The following is a 24,565-nucleotide window of genomic DNA, read 5'->3' as shown; positions in this document are numbered from 1 at the left end:
CACCCTAAAAGGTATGTGCTCTCTAATCCCCAATTCATGGATATGAGGAAGGGGAGCTCAAAAAGGTTATGTCTCACCCAGGGGTGCACAGCGCAGGAGAGAAGCCAGCACTGTGTGATGGCGAAGACAGTGACCTTGCAAATCACCGCACCACCCTGGGGAAGCGAGGGCGAGGTCAGGAACTAAAGGTGTGGGGCGTCCGGAGTGCTGACGGAACCACCGAAACACGTGGGACAAGATGGGAGCCTCCGGGGGACTGCAGAGGGCAGTCGGCGTGATGCGCTCACAGCCTAAGGCAGGCTCCCGCACGCCTCTGTGCAAAAACTCCCGTGGCTTCCTGAGTCACTCGGCGTGAAAACCGAGGTCCTCACCAGGCCTCGGGGTCCTGCGGGACTCGGCCTCCAGTCACCTCCGTGCCCTCCTCTACCTCGGCCTCTTCTCCAGCTGCACTGGGCCCCGGCTCTGCCCTGCACAGGCCAAGGACACCCCGCCTTGGGGCCCTGACCCTTTCCAAGGAAAAGGATCTTCCCCCAGGATCTGCAGAGCTCACGCCCTCACGGCCTCCAGATGGCCGCTCAGATGGCATCCTTTCAGAGAGGCCAGCCCTGAACCACCCTGGATGAAACAAGCAATCCGCCCCCAGGCCCTGTCCCCCTTCCTTAGATGACTTTGCTCCTCGTATTTTATTCCCACCTGACGTGCCACATGTTGTGTGCTTAGTGTCCGTCCCCGGGCAGCCGGGCAGGGCCGGCAGGCCCGGGGCACCCTGACCCCTACCTGCTCAGCTCGCTGCGGCCGTGGCAGACCTCCCGGAGCAGCCGCTGGTTCTGACTCTCCTTCTCGTCCACCTCCCTCTGCAGTCTGTCCTTCTCCGCCCTCACACAGGCGAACTCCCGCTGAAGGTGCTCCAGGCCGGCGGTCTTCCTGGAGAGGGACTCGCGCAATTTCTCATTCTCCTTCTGTTTATCTGCGTGCGCAAAAAAGCACCAATGAGAGGAAACACCATTTGTTTTTTCCAACTTTATTATGCAAATACGGCGCTTCGGCTGGAGAATACAAAAGAGAACGAGATTTCATCTGGCATTTATGATTGTGACATTCCAATTATCTCCTGCATTTGGGGCAGATAAATCTGTCAACATCTAGGGTGCAGATTAAACATCACTGGGATGAAATGGGCCCGTTTAGTTTTCTACTAAATAATGAGCCGTGCAAACCTAGTTACTTTGCCTTCACAGAGCAAACAGTGGGTAGAAATTAAAGACAGGGGCAAGAAACAGGGCCCCGAACTCTGGCGACGGGTGTTGGGAAAGTCCGAAAGCCTCCCAAGGGAGGCCAGCAGGGCTGTGCGGACAGCAACTCAGCCGTCACTCTCAGGCCATGAGGCCAGCACGCCTGCTGAGGGATGAGGAACACGGGGGCACGGGGACCAATGGTCAAGGGCACAGCCTGGAGGCAGAGGGGCATGTTCGAGTGAGGCTCTTCCGTTTACTCAAGGGTACTCCATACTCTTGTGGGGTCGCTGACCCCACAACCTTGAGCCAGGCTCTTCACTCCTCTGTGCCTCAGTTTCCTCATATGTGTGGCCAGGAGTAGTAACTGAGTCACTACATGTAAGGGCTTCACACAGGGCCTCACAGCACGCTGAAGGCTGCCAGCACTCCGGCAGGCTGTTAGCCGTGCTGGTGGTGGTAACAGCGGACGTCGCCGCCGTGCTCACTGCAGGCATCACCTTAGCACCTCCCCACGTGTCATCCTGCTTGCTCTTCAGAGCGCACCTCCATGTAGGTACTTTTTTACTCCCCATTTTCCACATAGGAAACTAAGGATCAAAGAGTCTAAGACTTCATCGAAGTCACATAGCCAGTAAGTGGCAGAACCAGGATTCAGACCCAGGTTTTCTGATTCTACTCTTAACCACGGCATGATCATCTCTGAGCAAGCTTTCTCCTCTTCCCTCAGACTGCAGCCACACTGAGCTTCCTATAACTCCTGACTGGTCCAGACTCCCCCCCCGCAACAGCCTCTAAATCTCGGGCCTCTGTCCACTCTCTTCTATTTAAAATGCCCTGGGGCTTCCCTGGTGGTGCAGTGGATGAGAGTCCGCCTGCCGATGCAGGGGACACGGGTTCGTGCCCCGGTCCGGGAAGATCCCACATGCCGCAGAGCGGCTAGGCCCGTGAGCCATGGCCACTGAGCCTGCGCGTCCGGAGCCTGTGCTCCGCAACGGGAGAGGCCACAACAGTGAGAGGTTCGCGTACCGCAAAAAATATATATATATAAATAAATATAAATAAATAAATAAAGAAAATGCCCTGGCTCTTCTAAACCTTAGGTCCCTCAGCTAACCCCTACTAATGCTCCAGACTCAGCTCTTAAAGACCAGCCTCCCCTGGGTCAGGATGCTTTCTCCTGGGTCCTGCGCTCCCTGAGCCTTTATCACGGCTAATCTTCACCCTGATCTGCCATGGGTTGCCTGGCTCTCTCTCCCATCAGACCATGAACCCCTGAGGGAAGGAACCGGGTCTCGCTCAATTCTGTATCAGAATCTACACAGGCTGTGATACAGAAGAGGAACCCAGGAAGCGTTTGCTGAATGAATGAATGAATATCTGCAGAAGCCCCAGTTTCATCTCTTAAGCCAGAATCAGCATCAGTATCCTCTAGTGAAAGTGGGATAAACGGGCCCAAATTCCAGCTCCACCACCTTCTAGCTCTGTGACCGGAGGCCAGTCAATTCCCCAGGCCTCAGTTTCTTACCTGTAAAATAGGACTAACAATAACGTCATTCCAGAAACATTTTAAGTGAAAGCTCTTTGTGGGTTAAGCTCCAAACAGAAGGAATTAAAAAAAGCGATCTTTAAAATACTGGAAAAACTTTCCTGATAGTAGGAAATCTCTGAAATTTGGGGAGCAATGTATTTCCAGCCCTTCTCTCCCATTGTGAACTAAGCCAAGCTGAGAGGTGGCTGCACAGAGGCGAGGGTGACAAGTAAAGAAAGTAACATTTACTAAGCCCCTGTCAGAGGCACCATGCTGCGGGCTTTACGGTGCTTAGCTGTCACAAAAGCCCTCTGAGGCATTCCTATTTTACAGCTAAAACATACTGAGGTTCCGCGACGTTAAGTGACCTGCCCAAAGCCACAGGAGCCACAGGACCTGGTCTCACTCCCACGCCTGCATTCCTTCCACACCACAGAGGGCTGTGCAGCTCCAGGCTGCAGACGGCTCCTCTAGTTTTTACCTCTGGATCCTTTAGCGAGCATTGTATTGAGGGCCTCGTTCTGCTTCCTCAGGAAACGTATTTCTGATGTCAGAGAATTATGTAGCTCTGAACCATAAGCAAAAATGTTTGAAGAACCTATAAAAACACACATAAGTAGTAATTTATAGATAGTCTCCAGGCCCGTATGGATGGAACTTTTTGGAAAACAGTTTTAAATAATGAGGAAACACAACACACAATGAAAATGACTCCTGTGAACTATCTAAGGTACTACCAGAGCCCAAAGGGAGATGAGAGTGAGCCTGAAAGAGGAGACGGAGGGGACTCCCTACATCCGACCTGTCCTCGGGGTGAACAAAGGAGGAAACGGGCTAGCGGGGCGGGTGACGGTCTTAACCTCCACAATTTCTCTCCTGAGGTCCAAACCCTCAGGGGACCTCTCCACTGAGGCTCCGGTCCACTCTTCACCTTTCCCCCCAACCCTTCCAAACCCGCCCTCCCTCCTGTTTCCTGCCGGTGTAGACGGTCTCGCCTCTATCCCTAACCAGAGCCGGAAACCTGGGAGTCAGACTAAAGGCCTCTCTCTTCCACAGCCCAGTCAGGCAATCATGACTGCTGACTCTTCCTCCAAAACGCCTCACACGCTGGCCCCCTCTTTTCTCCCCCTGTAGTTCAGCCTTATACCTTGCCCCGTTGCCTCTGCCAATGAGCTTATCATCTTAAATACGGTCCATTCAGGTTTTTTTCTGCTCAGAAATACGTGATGACCCCACCATCACGTATTTGTGTCTGGTTGTGTGATTGGCAAAAGACAATCACAGGACCAAACACAAGGTCCAGACTTCAGATCTCTATTATTTGGCTCTAATCTCAAGGCCTACACCCCACTCCTTCTCACACTAGACCCTTGTGCCCTCAAACGCAGCCAAACTGAGCCATGCGTGCTCCAAACACACACCACACACATGGTCACACGCCTCACTGGCTTTACAGGATGAGGTATTCCCTTTGCCTAGAATGCCTATCATCTTCCCCTGTCAAAACCACACTCACCTTTCAACTCGTAGCTCATACTCACTGCCCCAAAGTGTAGACTGAAAAGACCAGGATCTACAGTTAGACAGACTGGGTCTGAGGAAACTTACAAACTCTGATCGGTCTCCTTATCTGTAAATACCTGCCCGGGTACTGTCTATCTCCTGAAATCCTAGCCCTCCCTCCGGCCAGGCAGCTCCCTTGACACGCCACCTCAGCACTGCCCGTGCTCTGAACTTTCTACGGCTGCACCATATATGATGTTCATGTTCACAGCGACCCCTGGAGAGCGCTTGTTGTGTGCAAGGCACTTTCTACACTTGGCAGGCAGATGATTCCCGACCTTCCTTACTGATGGAGTCTACCACACCACAGAGCCCAAATGCCAGACACCTCCTCTTCCAGTATGGATAGAACACGGTCATGTGCCACTTCTGGTTGATGAAACTTGACAGGAAGCCTGCTGGGAGCTTCTGGGAAAGCTTTTCCACCCGGATGAACAAAGAAGGACAGGCAGGAGCAGGCAGGAGCACATCCCACCCTCTTCTTTCCCTGCTCTGGACTCTGTCCTGAGAGGAAGGGATGCTGCAGCCGCCGCAGGTACTAACCCTGCTACCAATCAATCAGACTTCAGACCTGCCTTAGAAATGCCTGCCTCTGGATTTCTTGTTATATACGAAGACATAAATCCCCATTGTTTACACCAGTTTTTACTCATATTCTGTTATCTGCAGCTGAAAACGTCCTGATACACAATTGATGACCTGTAATATTCAAACTCCCTCTAAGGAAGGTATGGTATTGTGTCTCCCAGAAGCCAGAGTTCATTCTCTTTCCACTCTACAAGCACTACCTTTTTCTCACGCTAATGATTCACTGATTACAATGTCATATGTTTTTTTTTTATTCACGTTTATCTCTCCCCACTATCCTCCTCCACTCTCCCCTATGAACTCTGGTGTCTTTCCAGAGACACCTGGGTTTAAACCATGGCTCTGGCTTCTTAGTAGCTGCATGATCTCAGGCAAGTCACATAACTTCCCTAAAGCCTCTATTAACTCAATAAAAATGACGGATGGATGTTACTGTTACTACTATTACCATATTTGTTAATACACTACTGATGACAGGCTGGAGCCAAAAGAAGACCAAAGAGCAATCTGGATGAACAGGAAAAATTCTACAGAAGATGTCTCCTACAACCACAGCTAAGGTGGTCACTTTTCAAAGGAATAATCAGGCCGAGGAACAGTTCCTGACAAAGCCTGAGCTAGCAGGGTCCACTTCGGATGCTATGAGGCCCACCTTTCCTCCGAACATCATCACTATAAGCTTGTATAACTGGTGACAAGCCGGAAGATGTAACACATTAGATGACAGTTTTTAACAACGTTCCACCTCAACATTACAAGGAGCCATGCCTTTCTCAAACCTGCTCCCAAGATGAACATTTCACAGCAGGAGGGAGGCAGAACCACTATTATTTCTTTGTCTTTTCAGGGATTGTGACAACATGGTGAGAACAGCATGTCTTCCCACCAGCATAAATACTTTATGAATGCCTTTTTGTAAACCTTCCCATCGGAGTGAATTGCTCTCCAGAGCAATTGCCTGCTCCACTGTAGCTGGTGGCCATTTGAGCCCCCAAATAATTCTATAATTGGATTTGTCAGGGAAAATGTAAAACAGAATGAATCTAATTCAGGCATTACCAAGAGTGACTGTGATGGGCCCAGGCGTGTATTTCTTTCCTGTGTTTGATGTGACTAATAACTCAGATTAATCAATTTCCCTGGGAGTGTGAGGGGGAGGAGGGGGAGGATGCCGCTTGGGGGGGAGGAGGGGGGAGGGGAGGGGGAGGGGAGGGGAAGGGAGGGGGAGAGAGAGGGAGGGGAAGGAGGGGAGGGAGGGAGGGAGGGAAGGAGGGAGAGAGAGATAGAACCTTTCTGTTTACCTTGCAAGCTACAGCATATACGGTACTTTGAAAAGATGTCCTTCTAAGCTGATGGCTATGATGGGCTAGAAAGCAGTGACTAGAGGTCCAAAGAAGCAAGTGCTGCCACTGACTACGTCTTTCTAGAACTCAGTTATCTCATCCCTAGAAATGGCAATGACATTAGTGTCCCCACCTGCTGCAGAGCTTAGAGCTTTGCAATGTTAAACTAATAATGTTATACAAAATAAAACAGTAAAATAAAACTGATGATGATGAAGAAAACCACCATCTCTTGAGTGAGGCACTGAGCAAGGCCCTATGTATAACACTGTCTCATTTAATCTCACAGTGACCCCGTTTTGTATGATAATGAAGACTGGAAGGGAGAGGTGACTTGCCCAAAGTCATGAAGCTCATCAACAGAAGAGCTGGGTCCCTACCGAGGTCAGTCCAGCTCCCAAACAAACTCAGGCTTTTCCTGGTGCACAAAGCTGATCTCAAGATATATTTTGAACACAGTGAGGACACTCTCTTTGGAGCAACAAGGAAAGATGACCAAAATAGATTATTCAATGAAAAAAGGAACAGAACAGTGATATAAAGCATTCTAACTTTCAGGCAGGTGAAGGAGAGAATAAGAATATACATCTGTATCTGCATTAAGACTGTAAGGATAGAGAAGAAAACTAACAAAAGTGGGAGGAGAGAAGGGAGAACAGGACTAATGGGTACAGAATGGTGGTATTAATTTTTGAACCACATGAATGTCTTGCCTATGGGGAAAAAATATGTATTTTTAAGCTTCTCATGGAAGAATAGTCCATTCTGAGCTAACTGTGGTTATGTAAGAACACTGGTGACCTCGTGATTGGCACGTGGGAGTTACCAGATTGCCAAAATGCATTATTAACAAAAAGACAAAATACTGCTTTGTTTTATTTGAACATACCTATCTATTTTGCTTCAGCTTCTAGAGTCAAATGAGGAGGCAACCACAATTCACGATGCCAGAGGCTGGCAGACTCCTCCAATGACCGGGAAACGAACATTTATCAAGTACCTGTTCTGCGCCAGGGGCTATGGGACACTCCGCTTAAGTTAGCACACTTAATTCTCATCGCCACCAGAATAAAATGGGAATTATTATCCTCATTTAACAGAGAAATTACTGTAACTGAGAGTCAGCAAGGTGAAATAAACAGCAAAGTCAGGATTTGAACTGAAATCTCTCTGGCCACAAGTCCAAAGCTCTTCCCAATACACAGCGCACTTATCCAGGCAAATGCGCCACAAAGGAAGCCCTCACCGCCCTTTGGGATGGTCCACCTTACCTTGGTCAATTTCAGAGCCTTGTCGCTCCAGCTGTCTCCGTAGCTTCTCATTTGTTTTAATGGATTCTTCTAAACGTTTTCTCAAGCTTCGAATTTCTTGTATATGTTCCATTAGTAAGTCTACAGGAAGGAGGACATTTTTAATTTAAAGTCTGAAGCCCCCAACAAACTGAATAATTTATAGACTACGCAGTGATCTTGAAATTCTAAATAGTACTGGATGTGTTAAGAGAGTCTTCCTTCGGCCTGGGGAGGCAGAGCTACTGCCCACAGCCCACAGCCAGTCTGTGATGAGTCTCTGCAGCCCTCTACAAAGAGGATGCTTTATATCACATGGAAAAATTACACACCATACAATTTTAATGCTAACTCTAATACAGCCTTTTATTCTTCTAAATATCAAATATTAATTTAAAATCTTCCTTTCGGTGAAACTAAAAGATCCCTTTCAAGTTCGCCTGAATTGCCTGAGAGTTGATTAAGCCACCTTCATAACGATCTCAGATATTTTTGAGACTAATCCTTTGAGAGGAATATGTTAACCATTTATCACTTACTAATTCAAGACTTAAAAACAAAGCAAAACAATAATCCCAACGCTAGTGAGAATGGTAAGAAGGGTGCTCTCCAGGAGTTCATCCTGTTAGCACGAGTATAAACGTGTATGACTCTGGGGACTATTTTTGTCATTAGCCTTAGAAAGGTTCTTTCCAATGTATTTTTACGAAATAATTCTACTTCTAGGAATCTATTTAAAGAGATCACCAGAGATGCTGACAATCACTTGTCAGAATGTTTGGAAAGGTTCATCTTAGCCCTATTTATAACAGTGCGAACTGAAAATAATGCAAATGATTAAATTAATTGCATTACATCCCTTATGATGCAGTGTTACACAGCTATTAAAATTATATTATGAAGACCATATAATATCATGAAAAAATAGATACAAAATGGGTTATTCAGCATAATCACAACTCTGTTTAAAAATCTGCAGACAGGAAAGACACATATGCGCAAAAGAAGGAAATACACCTAAATATTAACAGAGGTTGCCGTTAGGTGGTAGATCTGAGGCTTCTCAAAACTTTAATACTATATCTTAACATAATATTTAACAATATACAGAAATTTAAATTTTCTGAATTTTCTAAAATGAGCATGCTTTTATTTTCTCAGCCTCTGCCACATCTCACTTTAACAAAGAAAAAAGGAGGTGCAGTTCCAGTCCAGAGGTAGGTTTCTAGTATCAGTGTTTACAGTATAATCACATTAAGTATCCAAAGGCAAAACTAATGTCTTTAATTCATCAATTAGGGCATACTCGGTTTTGTCTTGGTAATGTTTGTTTAAAAACATTATACTAATGTTATGACCCAGTTTTAATTCCTCCAAAATGACTTTCATTTAAAAGTATCACAATGTTCCAGATCTTTTCCTAATTAAATAGTAATTCTGCCATGAATGTGAATGTTTATGACATGACTTAATTCCCAGATCTTCAGCTATCTCCTATTAATGCCAGGAGTGCAGCAAGTCATTTGGCGGACTGTCTGTGGACCCTGCCTGCAATAAACTGAAGCAGCACGGCAACACACCTCCCGTTCCTGCCTTGCTGCCTTGCAAATCTTCCAGCGGCCAGTCAGGTCTCAGTGAGTCAGGAACTTATCTGTTCTGACTGCAGCCTTCCTTCCTGGTTTATCCACGTCACATACTGCCAGCTTCTGGGGCAAAAACCCTCAGCAGCGATCGGTATAACACATCTTCTACTGAGACTGGTTGGAAGCTGGAATCATCCCTTGGCCTTAAGGAAACATTCCCGGTCGAATTGGACACCGCTTGTTAATTATGCAGCCCTAACTGGGCAGAAAGAAATACTATACTCATCTTAACACAGGAGAAAAATATCTGTCCCTCTTACAATAATACCCTTCTGACAAACGCCGACTCTTTAAACCCATAAATCCTGCAAGAAGCAGCCACCAAAAACGACAGTATAAATATCTTTTGCCTAGTAGTTCCAATTTATAGAATCTAGGTTAAGAAAATGCCCCAGAATAAGGGGAAAGCTTTATGTTCGAAGATACTCCCTGCAGTACTGTTCACAATTGTGAAATTTTAGAAAATGACTTAAATGTTCAGCAACAGGGGAACATAAGGAAAACTGCAGTTCAGCCATTCAACGGACTATTCCAAAGCCACTGAAAATGATGTTATGTAACACGTCGGAAAACTTATGATATAATGCTAAGTGAAAAAAGGACAAGTACTAAATTATCTTTCTGCTCAGATTATAAGCATGACAAAAGGAAAAACAGATGCAGAGACCAAAAGTCTGAAGAGAAACAAACCCAAAAAAGCTGACAGTGGGTTAATTAGGACAGCTCCAGAGAGCACTGTCCCCATTCAGGAAAGTGCCTGATAATCCACTTGAGAAGCCCAAGGTCATAGGTCCTCAGAGGAAATAAGAAGTACAAGATGGTTCTACACTGGAAATAAGCCAAGGCTGGGGTGGCGGACGGGGTCTAGAGTGAAAAACAGGAGGGCAGGCTGGGGGAGAAAGAGGAAGTGCCTGGTACCACCGTAGCCGGAGGGTCTTAAAGAACAGGGATCACAAATATCCCGTCAATGATCAGGCTTGCTGCATTGTAGACCCCGCCCCTCTAGTCCCTGACACCTCAGTCTGCTCCTCCCACAAAGGCCCTGTGGGAGTGGTCTCGGGCAGCAGGAGGCAGCACAAGGGACAGGGAAACAATTCATGGTCTAACCCAAAGCAGGAGAAGGCAGAATAGAGCCAGAAATAACCGAGAGAAACCAAGTACACAGAAACTCACAGAAACTGCAGAGGGATACGGCCAGGAATCCAAAGAAAGCACATCTAGGTAACTGGTTACTGGAGGACCCCAGCTGATACCTGAGTTACATCAAACGTATACACTTCATGCTCTAGGATGATTCCAAACCGTGCTCCCCTGGCCCCTGCGTATCCTAAAGGAGCCTCGGAGGCGCCACTGGGGATAAAGGCTCCACTCCTTTGGAAAAAATGTGCATCTTTTATATATCTTTTATATATATTCAGTTTCATCTGAAAAAAAAAGGGAGGGGGGATTTCTGCTGCTAAAACAATAGATTTAAAATTTTTGAAACCCTGGTTCTAATGTGATCTGGTGTCAACAAAGAGTTTTTAGCAGGGAGGTGTCTGATTTGTTCCCTGGGTCCCTTCTGGGCACCTTGCAAACAACCCACTGGAAAAAGGAGAGACCAGAGGCTATCAGCTGAGGTCCAGAGCCTATACCAGGGCTCAGAAAACTATGGCCCCTGTGTCAAATCCACCCACCACCTGTTTTGGTAAATAAAGTCTTATTGGAACATACCCACACTCATGCATTTACGTATCTTCTACAGCTGCATTATGCTGCGACAGCACGACTGAGTAACTGCAACTGAGACCATATGCTCTGCAGAGCCTAAGGCACATAGTATCCAGCCTTTCACTGGAAAAGGTCTGTCTGTTCTGGTCTATACTAGTCCTTGAACTTATGAACAGTAAGCCCTACCTAACGCCCAACAGGAGGCAATCAAGACTGCAAACACAGAAGGGGTAAAGGGGAGCTCAGAGGCAGGTGGGGTCACGGGAGGCTGATTCTGCCAACTGAGCCCACGGCTCCGTGCCCAGAGGCAGGACAAGGGGCTGACGGAAAGGGCCGAGGGTCACACTAAAGAGAAACACAGCAGATTTACTGAATTCAAAATCTCCAAACAGGGGGTTAGGTACTCTCGGGCCCCTGTACAGTTCAAAGCAACGGTCCTCAAAGTGACACCACCTTAGGAAGAGCTTGAAAGAGACAGCAAGAAATGGACCAGACCCAGACCTGATCCATAACCCCAGTGCTTTCCAGCCTGCCAGATAAGGAACGGCAAGTCATAAAACACGTCATCATTATTTAAGAAAAAAAAAATGTCATGAAGAACATAGGGGTAAGACAGGAATAAAGACACAGACCTACTAGAGAATGGACTTGAGGATATGGGGAGGGGGAAGGGTAAGCTGTGACAAAGTGAAAGAGCGGCATGGACATATATACACTACCAAACGTAAGGTAGCTAGCTAGTGGGAAGCAGCCGCATAGCACAGGGAGATCAGCTGGATGCTTTGTGACCCCCTGGAGGGGTGGGATAGGGAGGGTGGGAGGGAGACGCAAAAGGGAGGGGATATGGGAACATATGTATATGTATAACTGATTAAATTTGTTATAAAGCAAAAAATAAATAAATAAATTTAAAAAAAAAAAAACACGTCATCATTAAAAAATAAAAATGACTTTTTCCCAATCTCCAACACTTTCAACAACCGTAGCTTTCCCCGGTGATAAATGATACTCTGAACAATGGGCCTGGGCCCTCGCAGGATCTCCTCTCACCTGGTAACTATTCAAATGTCACTATACTCTGCTTTAGTGCGAAGGCAGGACAGCAAATTATCGTTCAAAGCAGGAAACTTTGGCTAGGTTTACGACGCTCAGTGAAGCTTGGCTTACCTTGAGAAACGTTGTTTGCCAGGACCGAAGCCTTCTCGGTCTCGCTGTCTTGCTTCTGGTCTTGTGAGAAGGAGGACTTCTCGGACATTTCACAGTCGGACAGCATGTGACAGTCGGACGGCGCGCGTGAGGCTGAGGGTGCAGGAGACTCAGGGAGAATGTGTTGGTAGCTTAAGTTGTCTTCCTCAATCCTTGACCATTGGGATTGAAAGAGAAATCGTTTTCCACACTGAGATCCCAAACCAGGACCATGACTTAAGAACACTTAAGATGACTGGCTCTTTGTAATTTACCCATATTTGCAATGGTGTTCTGGAGGCTTTTTGTTTCCCTAGAGCATTTTTTAGCAAGAATATTCTAAAAACAAACAGAAAAAGGGCTCAATGGGCTTGATTTGGAGCCAGTGAAGGAGAGGGAGCCACCGTCTGGCTGGTAGTGGAGGGACCCTGAGAGAGGGCGTGAGTCAGTGGCAGCTGCTTATCAACTGGCCGCTCTGTACCAGGCATTTTACACAGACTGTCCTCCTTGGTCCTCACAGAATCCCTCTGAGGTAGGGAGGACCATCCTCATTTAGAGCTGTGGGGACGGAGGCGCATCAGAACCTTGCCCGCGGTCTCACAGCTTGTACGTGGCAGAGCACACATCTGAATCCACGTCTGTCTGGCTCCAAGGCCCCAGGAGAATGTGGGGGGCCAACCCAAACCCACGAGATGGACTTACGGGTTTAAAAACCTCAAAACCCTCACGGTCCGCAAGCAGATTCCGGTATCACCATTGAGGCAATCATCTGGTTAGTGACCTGTATTTCCCAAGGGCCACCTAAGCCGGGAGGAAAACCACCCTGAACTCTGTGAAAAGCCCACGTGAATCCCTATTACAGATAAGCTCCTTAATTTAAGCTCTTTTTTCTCCCACTTTTTCCTATTACTTCTGGTCTCATTATTCATGAGCTCAGACAAGAGCAAAGGACTCTAAAGCTGCAACGCATTCATTAACAGGTAAACAGCAGATGCAATTGTGCTCAGACAGCGTGATGGATACAATGACTTGCTGCTGCCTTGCAAAGTGCAGAAGGGGCCGAGGGCACCCATTTAATTAGCGTGAGCACTAAGCCTACAGCTGAAAACAGCAGAACAGAAGGAACAGAAACAAACCTGCCAGAAAGGGAAGGGTGGCACGTGGCTGAGGAAGGCCAAAAGAGGCTCCCTGCCATTCTTGAAGCAACCACAGTAGGCTTTCAAAATGGCCAATCTGATCATGTCTAGTCCCAGCTTACTCTCCTTCAAAGACTCCCCTCTTCCTGTAGAACAGGATTTGGGCTCTTAATGCAGTATCTGAGGACCAGCCCAAGGCAGCCCTGCCTGCCTCTCTAGCCTCACGTTCCACGCACCAGCCACGCAGCTCAAAGGGGTCGTGTCTCCGTCACCTCGAGGCGGGACACTCTTCCAACAAGCCACGCCCCGGAGCCTCATGCTTCAGATCTCAGCGAAGACTATCTCCACTCGGGGAGGCCCTTACTGCCCTCTCCGCAGCCTGCCGGTGGGACATGACCCACCGTTATGATCAGGACGGAAATGGAGGGTTGAACTGGGAGAGGCCTTGAGAATACTGCAGTTGGAGAGGAAAGTTTCTTCTAAACTTACAGAAGCCCTGATTAAAATGTCCTCCAGTGAGCTGTGATACCTCCCTGCCTGCTCACTCTAATGATGCTGGTGGCCTTCATGATGCCAGTAAAATCTAAAACTCTGCACCCCAGACTGGTCTTTATTTCTTTATTTTGCCGCCAGGAGTCCAAAGGGTCGCAGCTCCAAAGATGAGGGAAACATCAGTGGCACTAATGACAGTCAGAACCTTGAACAAGTCAACAGCGCAGGGCAAGGCCTTGATGTTTCCAGTTGGCCACAGAGGGAAGCTAAGAGTGCCTGCAATCCATTTATTCCATGAACATTTTTTAAAAATTCCAACCACATGCCAGATAGCTGGGGCTAGAGCAGGTGTGCAGATATTAAAGAAGTCTTTGCCCTCAAAAGGCAACGTGGAATAACAATAAGAGCCCAGGTGTTGGAGTACAACAGGTTCAAGTTCAAATCCCAGTTCCGCCTCTTAATGGCAAGTATGCGACTCTGACCCTCAGGCTCCTCCTCCTAAACTGGGAACAATCATGCTCCCCTTGTAGGGTCAGAAATAACGGATGTGAACGCCCAGGGCAGGAGCTGGCACACACCACACCTAGTTAATGCTGTCTCCTTACCTCTTTCAAGGAATCCTGGGCACGGAAAGATAAATGCTGAAAATATTATACTACCATGTGGTAAGTGCTCTAGTGTAATTATGTGCCAACTGCTATAGGAAGGATCACTGATGCTGGGACACAGTGGAGAGACGGGGGTGGCGGGGACAGCAAGGTCTGTTTCCATGTGAACTGACTCTGAAGACGGATTTTTACATTACAAGAGGAAGAAGGCAGAGTGTACCGCTTGTGTACAGGCATGGTCTGGAGGACAATCAAAAGTAAGATTAAGACTGAGGCATGGGGTACATGATGAAAAGGAAAGATGGGTCAGGCTCAGGAGTCTGGAATGCATCCTGCAAGTATCCAGGAGCCAACCGAAGGAATGTGTCATCTGGGTCAAATCACCCGACAGAAACGCCAAGGGCAACCTAACGCAAATGAATGAAGGCTGCAGGACATACGGCATGAACTTCTGGTTTTGTATGACCATTGTCAGTTTCATAGGTGTTTTGGCTTTATTTACAAGACGCAGGAAACTAATAGAACAGGAGGGAGAACACTCAAAACGCTGGCAGACAAACCTACCCCATAACGTCTTCTTACCAAAATGCCACACACTCACCTCTCTCTCAGTTCCTTCTGGGTGTTCGTTTCCACTTCAACTGAATTTCCTGGAAGCAGAGATAACATCAAGAAGGAAAACATTAAAAAAAAAAAGTGCTCCCTAATAATTTCTTCCTCATCCATTAGTTTAAACAAATGTTTAAACACTCTTCATAACAGTCCTGGATATTTAAAGTAGGATTACCAAGAATACCACTCAGACTCTAGACTCCTCCTTTATCACTGCTCTGGCGCTAGTTCCAGGAGGAAGGTGACAGCACTGAATCTAGGAAGCAATCACAAGGGCGCTGCTGGGGGCAGGCTCTTCTTCCTTCTCTAAAACTCTGATACTAACAGAGTACAGGCTTGTTACAGGAAACGGGTAACAGAATCAAGAGAAAGAAGATCGCTACCCTCCAGGTACCCACCACAGACGTGTTACTGGCTTTCCTTCCATTCTTTCTTCCACGCATTTTGACATGGGTGATACTGTATTACGACTTAATTTTTCACTTTGGCCTTTATTATGAGCATTTCACTATTATGAGCATTTCACTTACCAAATTTGCCTTAGTAACGGTGTGTTTAATGAGTACATGAATATTCCCTTGGAGGTGGACATGGACCAGTTTCTGCCAGTTCCCTAGCTGATGTCTAGGACCTCACCAATTTTTCACTTAAAAAATAAAATAAAATAAACATCTTTGTGCATACAGCTCTATCTACACTGAAACTATCTCCTCCGGAAAGGCTCTCAGAAGTGGGATTCCTAGGACAAGGAGGCCGTGAGTGCAGCTAAAAAAGCTGGTGCCTGCAGCAGGGGGAATGACTAGAAGCAACGACAAAAGAAAACAAAATAAGTGGCTCAGAACGCAGTCGGGGACAATGCTCTGCGCCCCCTGCGTGTCATCATGCGCTGTTTGAAAGGAACACGTGAGCCCAGATTTCAGAGATGAACAACTTTAGTTTAAAGATACTTCAGAACGCTGGAAACTGCAGACGGGGAGGAGCTCGATGAAGAAACGAACGCGTGGCTAAAGGAAAAACAAGCCTCCTACGGCAGCGCTGGAAAGATGAGGCTATAATTAAACTGCACCCACACGTACCATTTTCAAAACTACTCATAAAAGGAAAAGTTCTCAAACACCACAGTGCGGAAGAAAAGATCACGGGAGACACGCACATCTGCTCTGTATCTTGTGGGTCCCACCCACAAGCTCCCCAGGCCGGCTGGGTGGCTGCCAGGGCTCCCTCTCCGCCCACCGGGCCGGGCCCTGGGCACCAGCACCATGCAGGGCGCACGGGCTCCGGGAATGGGTGCTGAGGGCGGTTCCTCGGTAGCCACCGTCTCCTTCAGGCCTCACAACAACCCTACGGGCACAGTGTCCAGATCTCCGTTTGAAGGTAAAGACATGAAATCCAGGAGGTTGGATGTTCCCACTTTCCCATTCTCCCCACTTCCCACTCTCACCTACTTTACTGCTTTGGTGAAGCAAGGTCAATGGAGACATTCTCACAGCTGCCCCACCACAAATCCATATCTCCATCCTCCGGTTCCATCATGACCGAAACTGGTGTGATATCTGGACTCCCCAAGAGGTAGGGAGAGGTGGACAGGCCTCCACCCCAGGGGATGCTCTCAAGGGCTCCCCCTCTCTGTCCCCTGCATCCCATCTCAAGGGGGGAATCCACATCGGATACCCCTGACTGGTCAGATTCCAAGACCCTGACATTCCAAGTCCCACATGAAAGGGCATGGATGAGCATATCTTAGAAGAACTCACTTGGCGTTTTCCTCTCACACCTGCACAGGGCTGCTTACTAATGTTCAGTTAATGATACGATTTTGGCCCTTAGACCCTAAGGATGGGCCGTCTGCCCCAGCCTAGCCTTCCAAAGAGCTCAGGGCTCTACACGTACTAGCCAGGCAAGCAATAACGCGACATCTGCTTCACATTTACCAGCGTCCTTTAGAGGCACGTGCCTCAGGGACTACAATTGGCCCAGCAAGGCTTCAAGCACTCTGGCTCACCTAACCATAAACTCATCTTAAAACCAGCAAAACCTCTCCTCAATTCCTAACTAAGTCCATGACCACAGAAGGAGTCCATGACCCGGATGCCACCAGCAACCCTGGGCTCCCCTTCTTCAAACCAGAGATGCTCTGGGGAGCTTGTAAGGACTCAACAATTGTACTCCACTCGTTTCGCTTCCACCACAGAGTTCTTGAAAACCAAGTGGCAAATTGTTATTGTGGGACTCATAGGGAGATCGTCAGTACCACTGATGCATTGAATTTCTTGGTGGAATCTGCCTTCACACAGGTGACAGGGTACCATCTGTCAGGCTATTCCAGAAGCTTAGGAAGCACGTCATGGAAACACTCTCCCACCTCTCAGGCAAATCTTATTGCTACACCTAAAAAGCTGTGGAGTATGTGGCAGTGGGGGGGTTTCATCTTTCCAGATAAAGAGACATCTAGTTATCCGATACGTAGCTGAACAAGCACGAGAATCACGATGCAGGACAGGCTTGTAACTGATGGACCCGCCTTCAGTCCCCTCCCCTCACTGACCCCTCTGTACTCGGCCACCACGTAAGAAGCCTCTTTTGAAATGGCACTCCCTAGGTCTAGGTCAAAGCCCATCAATCATACAAAATTAAGTTCAAATATCAGAGCCTGGCATCTCCTACATGACCCAAATGCTTCTTCCTTTCCATCTCACTGGTAATTCATATTAAATATTGACAGTCCCCCTCCCGGGTGCCTGTGCCCGATACTGAGGATACAGAGATGAATGAGGGGCCCGCCCCAGTGAGTTCACAGCTGAGTGGGGACGGTGGACCCAAAAGACAACTACACGGCAGCGCTGTGACAGAGGCAGCGTCGGATGCTGGGGGAGGACCCACAGAGGAGACAAGCACGATCCAGCCTGGACCATCAGAGAACTCACAGGAGGCGACAACTGATCTAGATCTTTCAGGCAGGAAAGAACTGCTTTATAAAGGTAAGAAGCAGCTAAGGTGCTGTGTGGAGGGCAGATTCCACAGATACTTGGGAGAGAAAGTCCTCCCATTCCATTGGACAGCCTGGCTCACATAGCTAACCAGAGCCTGCACGCCCCATCACCACTCCTGAGACACCCTTTCCCACCAGCTGTGAATCCTCCCAGTGTGGAAGACTGAGCTCCAATATCCTTTCCTCCTGGAAGCCTCCCTTCAGAGTCCACAGTGCCCTCCCTCCAAGCTCAACTATGTGGGCCAGACAGAGGCAGACCACATTTCATCCAAGGTTTATGTAGTATGGACCAGAGCCAGTCCACACCACATAAAACTCCCAGCAGCAGCATCAAATCCTGACGGGGCACTACTTGTCTGGTCCCTTCCCAGGCTGGGAGGCCAGGACAAGACCAGGCCCCCACCTTCCAGGAGCTTACGCTCTGAAGAAATAAAATATGCCCACAAGAAATCACTGCTGTCACCGCCTGAGCTCCCACTACTGGCCAGGAGGACACCAGATGCTTTAATAATCTCAATCCTCACCAATAACTCTGCCAGACAGGTGCTATTACCTCACAGAGGAAATCTGACCCTTAACCACAGAGGTGGGATTTGAACTCAGGCCTGTCTGGTTCCAAAGATTCTGTTCTCTCCGCCCCATCACATGGCCCCCATCACAAGGCCAGAAGTGATGCCATATGCAAGCTACAACTAATCCAGCGACAAAGAAAATGAATAGGTTTGCTTTCACTTGAAGTGAACAAAGGAAGCTTCCTGGAGGACGGGCAGAATTTCTAGAAGTGGAGAGGGAGTAAAAGCCTTTTAGAAAAGGACTGATTTGAACAAAGTCCCAGAAGTGGGGAAATGCAAAGCCAGGCCCACGGAAATTGTTGACAAGGACACCCAATTTGACAGGAGTGTGAGGGGCATGACCTCATGCGGGTCAGGTTAGGCTGTAAAAACAAGCTGCCTGGGCTCAAATCCAAAGTCGGCCACTTCCTGTGTGACCTTGAGCAAGTAAATTAACCTCTCTGTTCCTCATTATTAAATTAGGATGTTAAATAGTAGGCTGAGAACAATGCCTGGCACACAGTAAGACCAGCCCTCCTCATTGGTTCTCCTTCATAATCATCATTATCATTCCGAGGTTAGAGGGCTGGAAAAGGCAGACCGTGGAAGCCCTTGAAAGAAATGGATGCTTTGGTCCAGAAGAGAGTGGATATATGTATATGCATAACTGATTCACTTTGCTGTACACCTGAAACTAATACAGCACTGTAAAGCAACTATACTCCGATAAAAATTAATTAAAAAAAAAAAGAAATGGATGTTTCGGGTTCATCCCTGTGGCAAAGGAACACCGAGGGAAGGGATCCCAGCACTGGCTTCTACTCATGTGGCTAAACCCTGACACACACGGTGAGCTCTCTGAGGACAGGGACTACCTCACCATCTTCTTCCTCGGCACTCATTCAAAAATACCTGAAGACAAAAACACGGCCCTCCTGATTCATGCTACTGCTCTCAGGAGGCACCACGGACAAGGATACAGTGGAAAACCTGGGACTGCAACACCAGTCCTTGATCTATTTGGGGTCTCAACCCGCTTTGAGAATCTAAAATTTATAGACTATCACCCCAGAAAAACACCCACACTCACAAAACCTGGAGCAGGGCTCCAGACCCCTGGTGAACTCCCTACCTAGCCTATGGAGTGAGGCAAGAATCCCAGCTCTAATCCTTACCAGCATTAAGAAAGCACACTAGGGCTTCCCTGGTGGCGCAGTGGTTGAGAGTCTGCCTGCCGATGCAGGGGACACGGGTTCGTGCCCCGGTCCGGGAAGATCCCACATGCCGCGGAGCAGCTGGGCCCGTGAGCCATGGTCGCTGAGCCTGCGCGTCCGGAGCCTGTGCTCCGCTACGGGAGAGGCCACAACAGTGAGAGGCCCACGTACCGCAAAAAAAAAAAAAAAAAAAAAAAAAGAAAGCACACTACCATCCTACTTCTTGGGTTCTACCAATTAAATATCATTAAAGAAATAGCAAGGATATGCACAAAGATTCCAATCCACTGTCCTTTATCATAGCCCCAAACTGGAAAAGCTAAATATCCATCTAATGGGGAATGATTAATTATGGTACATTCATACAAAAGAATGCTCTGCAGCCACTAAAACCTACAACGTAGATTAACATTTATTATCTATAATTGAACAAAGGGAGAGGCTGCAAATCGTCCTACTTCCACCAAAAATACACAAACGTATAAAAAAGGTCTGGAAAGTATACACTCCAGGGTGTTCATGTTTTGCTGTATAAATGATAAAATTATGGGAGTATTCGCTTATCTGGTATCCCACAATAAACATGTACCGTTTTGTATTAATAAAAAAAAAACGGGCTACATTTAAATTTTTTAAGAACTCATGCTATGCAACTACCTCAAATATAAAATTACTTTATGGTAAGCTCATTTCATAATCCAGGAGCCAGACTCTTCAGATGGCATCCCAGAAAGACCCACCTCTGTTACATTTTATTCTCTAAGAAAAAGAGTTGCTGTAGTGAGGATCCTGAGACTTCTATGCCTTTTGTAGAAGAGAATTAGGTTCTGTGTTTGTGTTGTCTGCTAAGCCCGAAATGCTTCTGCTTCCAGACCCATAGGAAACAAGAAGTGAGATCTCCCTGGGCTTGTCAAGGTAAATAACTAAAAAATAAATCAAGGGGAGGCAGGTGGATGAGGGAGGGAGGGCATCTGGTGCCAGAGGCAGTCTCTCTCAGCCTCCCACTCCCAGGTTGAGGGCCTGTAGGAAGAAAAGAGACAGATGGAAAATGCCTCGGGCCAGGAAGACACAGCTCTCTCTTGAGGACCCACTTATCCCTCCAATAATAAAATGGAAACTAGCTTATTTGGAAAACCTTAGCCAGAAAAAAAGTAGATTTCATAAAGCTGGAAAAAGCCAAGTGCTCCTGTGTCAGAGGTCCCGGGAGCTGGTACTAGAAAATCAGCCTGTGACGCACCTAAGCAGTTGGGCCCTTCTTAAAAATGGAGGAAAAACATTCCCTGGGCCCAGAAGGCCAAACTACCCCCACGTTCTATCTTGGCATCACACTGAACACGCGTGGACCCTCATGACCCATCTGTGTGGATGTATGAAGACTGAGGTCAAATCCAGGTTCTGCCATGTCAGTTGTGACTTTGAGCAACTGACCTCCCTCTGTTAAGGCCAAGTTCCTCACATAAATCAAGTTGCTCTGAGGATGAAGCCCCCAGGCTCACAAGTACAGATGCGAGTAAGCACTCAGGACTCCAGGGCCATGCACCGAGCCACGCACTCTGCCAAGGCCTCACGTCCATGATTTAACTTGACCCTCATGACTCACAAAGGAAAGCCTTTGATGCTGAGCAGAGAGCGGTCATGACCTGACTTACACTTTGTAAAGGACACTCTGGCTACAGTGAGAACGGACCGCTGTGGGACAAGGGTGGAAGCACAGAGGCTAGAGGAGAGGACCACAACCACCCAGGCGAGGTGATGGCAGCCAGCTGGAGCCGTGGCGGCAGGGAAGGGGAAACCCGCTCAGATCTGGAACCGGCGCTGAAGGCAGGGCTTCAAAGGGGCAGCCAGTGGGGTGGGTGGGAGTACTGACTCTGAATGGTGTCTTCTTAGGAGCCAAGGGAGGATGAGATTCCCCAAGGAAGAAGGAGCAACCGCAACCACTCTCAGAGGGTTAGGAAAGATTATCAGTAATGTGTGTGTGTGGGTATATATGTATGTGTGTATCTATCTAGAGAGAAAAAGAGAATGAGAGAGGAAGCATGGCAAAACGGATGAAGCTGGATGAAGGTATAAGGGAGATCTTTGTTGAGATCTCAAACAAAATGCAAATTATTATTTTTTAATTGTAATGCGATAACATCTATTCAAGTACCTAGCACGTAGCAAAGGTTTTCTTTCATCCTTTCTCTGACCACCTCTGGCCCCTGAATATGTTGTTAACCAATGAAAGTTTGGGTTTTCTTGTTTGTTTGTTTTGTTTGTTGCTGCCAACATTTAAAATCCACAAGTCTTTACCTGCCAAACCCTGGTTTCCATCTTCTCTTGAAAATTTGGAGGAACTGGCAACCACGTGGCCACGCCTCACCAGCCTGGCCCCCGAGGCCCCTCCACTGGACCCCAGGTTTGGAACACTGTAGACTGCCAACCACGCAGAAGTGGCCACCAGGAAGAAGCAGCCACCAGAAGGAAGCAGCGGCCGGTGGGGCTCTGCCATCATCTCATCAGGGCCGAGGGGCGAAAGGTGAGGCCAAGGAGTCCGTTCCTCCTGGGCCCCTCCAAGAAGTCCTGGATCAATTCCTGATGGGTCTTAAGATCCGCAGTCCCTCGCCCCACTTACCCTTGAGAAACAGATTTTCCAACTGCTTCAGCAGCTCTGCGCACTGATTCAGCTGCTCCTGGAAACCCTCGGCCACACGGCAATCCACGTCGCTGGCCTGCAGCAGCTCCTCAAAGGCCTTGATCATGGCGTTCATGTGCCGACGATAAACGACACAGATGCCATGGCTGTCCTTAATCTGCTGTCGTTGAAGGGAGAGCTCCCTGGCTTGGGCCTGAACTAATGAATCATATCTGATAAAAGGAGGGAAAAGAAAATGCTTGGACCGCTTTAGAATTGAATTTCCATGACTTGAACACTAATTGGAGAAATGACAGAGCACAATTTTGAAAAGCCTGCAGCTATGCAAGTATCTATACTTCTGGAAAAATTGCAACTGTACAAGGTCACTCCTCCTTCGATTTCAAAACAGCCAACAAATGCTGGAACAAAGGCTGTTCTGCAATATTTTTAACCTTACGAAGCCCCCAATTAAAGTACAGATTGGCAAGGACTCAGGAGAACAATCAGTTTGCACTCACTCTTCAAAAATACTACTCCGAATTGTAGAAACGAGTGCTCCAAGGGTCAGGGGACCCAGCACAAATTCTCATGAAGGACAGAAAAGAAACTGTAAGGCAGGAAAACAAAAACAGGACTCTCTCCTCTCACGTGAAAGGTCAAAGGATAATCATAATCCTAACTACCATTTACGGAGGGTCTACGACCTGTCAGCCACTGAATAAAGTGTTTTTTTATAAGTTATCTGTTCCTCTCAATCTCGCAACAACTGTATGAACACCCCGTTTACAGGAGAGGAAACTGACTCTTGGAGATGGCAGGTTGGTTAAACAGTGAAGACTTCTCACTCAAACACAGCTCTGCCTTCAAAGCCCAACTCTGTTATTTGCAGTGAGGGGGATGGACCTAGAGTCTGTCATACAGAGTGAAGTAAGTCAGAAAGAGAAAATCAAATACCGTATGCTAACGCATATATATGGAATCTAAAAAAATAATGGTTCTGACGAACCTAGGAAAGACGCAGACGTAGAGAATGGACCTGAGGACACGGGGAGGGGCAAGGGTAAGCTGTGACGCAGTGAGAGAGTGGCATGGACATATATACACTACCAAACGTAAAACAGACAGCTAGTGGGAAGCAGCCGCATAGCACAGGGAGATCAGCTCAGTGCTTTGTGACCACCCAGAGGAGTGGGATAGGGAGGGTGGGAGGGAGACGCAAGAGGGTAGAGATATGTGGATATACGTATACGTATAGCTGATTCACTTTGTTATACAGCAGCAACTAACACAACACTGTAAAGCAATTATACTCCAATAAAGGTGTTAAAAAAAAAAAAGGCCCAACTCTGTCCATACAACACCGCCTCCTGATGCCACATCCGTCTTTCCCTATGTGAGCCCACAAGTATTAGTCGGCACTGAGAAAAACGCAAGTTCAGGAAGCATGGCTCTGTCTTCCTTACCAACTGTGGGCGCAGGAAGCTGGCCACAGAGTGGCTTGCCAGAGACCCTGACCCTTCCGTTCGCCATGTTCCCCGTTCCCTGAAACGATGACTGGCAACCACCTTCAACCCCACGTAAGCACAGAGAGATCACGTGTCAGCAGCACTGCAGGTGGGGCCGGTTTAATGGACGAGAAAGAGCCCGAGCATCAGCACAGGGTACCGTGGACCGGACCAGCTGGCTCTGCGAACCCTCCCAGGCCACCTTCTCAGTCACGGCAGCCTCTCTGGGGCCCCATTTCCTTACCTACAAACACACAGTTTAAGAACAACTCGTTCTGGGCTTCCCTGGTGGCGCAGTCATTGAGAGTCCGCCTGCCGATGCAGGGGACGCGGGTTTGTGCCCCGGTCTGGGAAGATCCCACATGCTGCGGAGCGGCTGGGCCCGTGAGCCATGGCCGCTGAGCCTGCACGTCCGGAGCCTGTGCTCCGCAACAGGAGAGGCCCGCGTACCGCAAAAAAAAAAAAAAAAAAAAAAAAAAAAAGAACACCTCGTTCTCAGGTGACTGTGAGGGTTAAGTAAGAAAAGTGCCTAACCAGGGGTCTGACCCAACTGCCTCTCACTAAATACCAGCTGCCCTCAAGCACACGGTCTGGGAGGTCATGAAACATGCACTCTGGCTCCTGCCAATTCAGAACAATGTGTTTGTCTCAAATTAGTGTCGAATGAAGGTCAGCTTTACAAATGATCCCATGTTTGTCGAAGCTCGTGAAGCAAAACTGTATATATCTATGCCCGTAAAACGTATCTTCGTGACCT

General features: G+C 47.8%; 1 protein-coding gene across 6 annotated transcripts in view; it reads right to left on the bottom strand.

Annotated features, from left to right (window-relative positions):
- Positions 1-24,565, bottom strand: part of CDK5RAP2 (CDK5 regulatory subunit associated protein 2) — a gene marked incomplete at its 5' end in the record, with an annotated part of 184,507 nt that overhangs the window by 17,952 nt on the left and 141,990 nt on the right. For all 6 annotated transcript variants that reach the window (XM_079706153.1, XM_079706157.1, XM_079706155.1 and 3 more), the window contains 6 exons: positions 778-967; positions 3,245-3,361; positions 7,529-7,648; positions 12,067-12,257; positions 14,922-14,970; positions 22,301-22,533. In XM_079706153.1, the coding sequence (XP_079562279.1) occupies positions 778-967; positions 3,245-3,361; positions 7,529-7,648; positions 12,067-12,257; positions 14,922-14,970; positions 22,301-22,533 (900 nt within the window). The remainder of the gene's footprint in view (positions 1-777; positions 968-3,244; positions 3,362-7,528; positions 7,649-12,066; positions 12,258-14,921; positions 14,971-22,300; positions 22,534-24,565) is intronic.

This window comes from Hyperoodon ampullatus (genome assembly GCF_949752795.1).
Source record: "Hyperoodon ampullatus genome assembly, chromosome: 6".
In the NCBI taxonomy this organism is placed as follows: domain Eukaryota; kingdom Metazoa; phylum Chordata; class Mammalia; order Artiodactyla; family Ziphiidae; genus Hyperoodon; species Hyperoodon ampullatus.
Note: the sequence above shows the minus strand (reverse complement) of the source record. Positions and strands in the feature narration are given on the sequence as shown.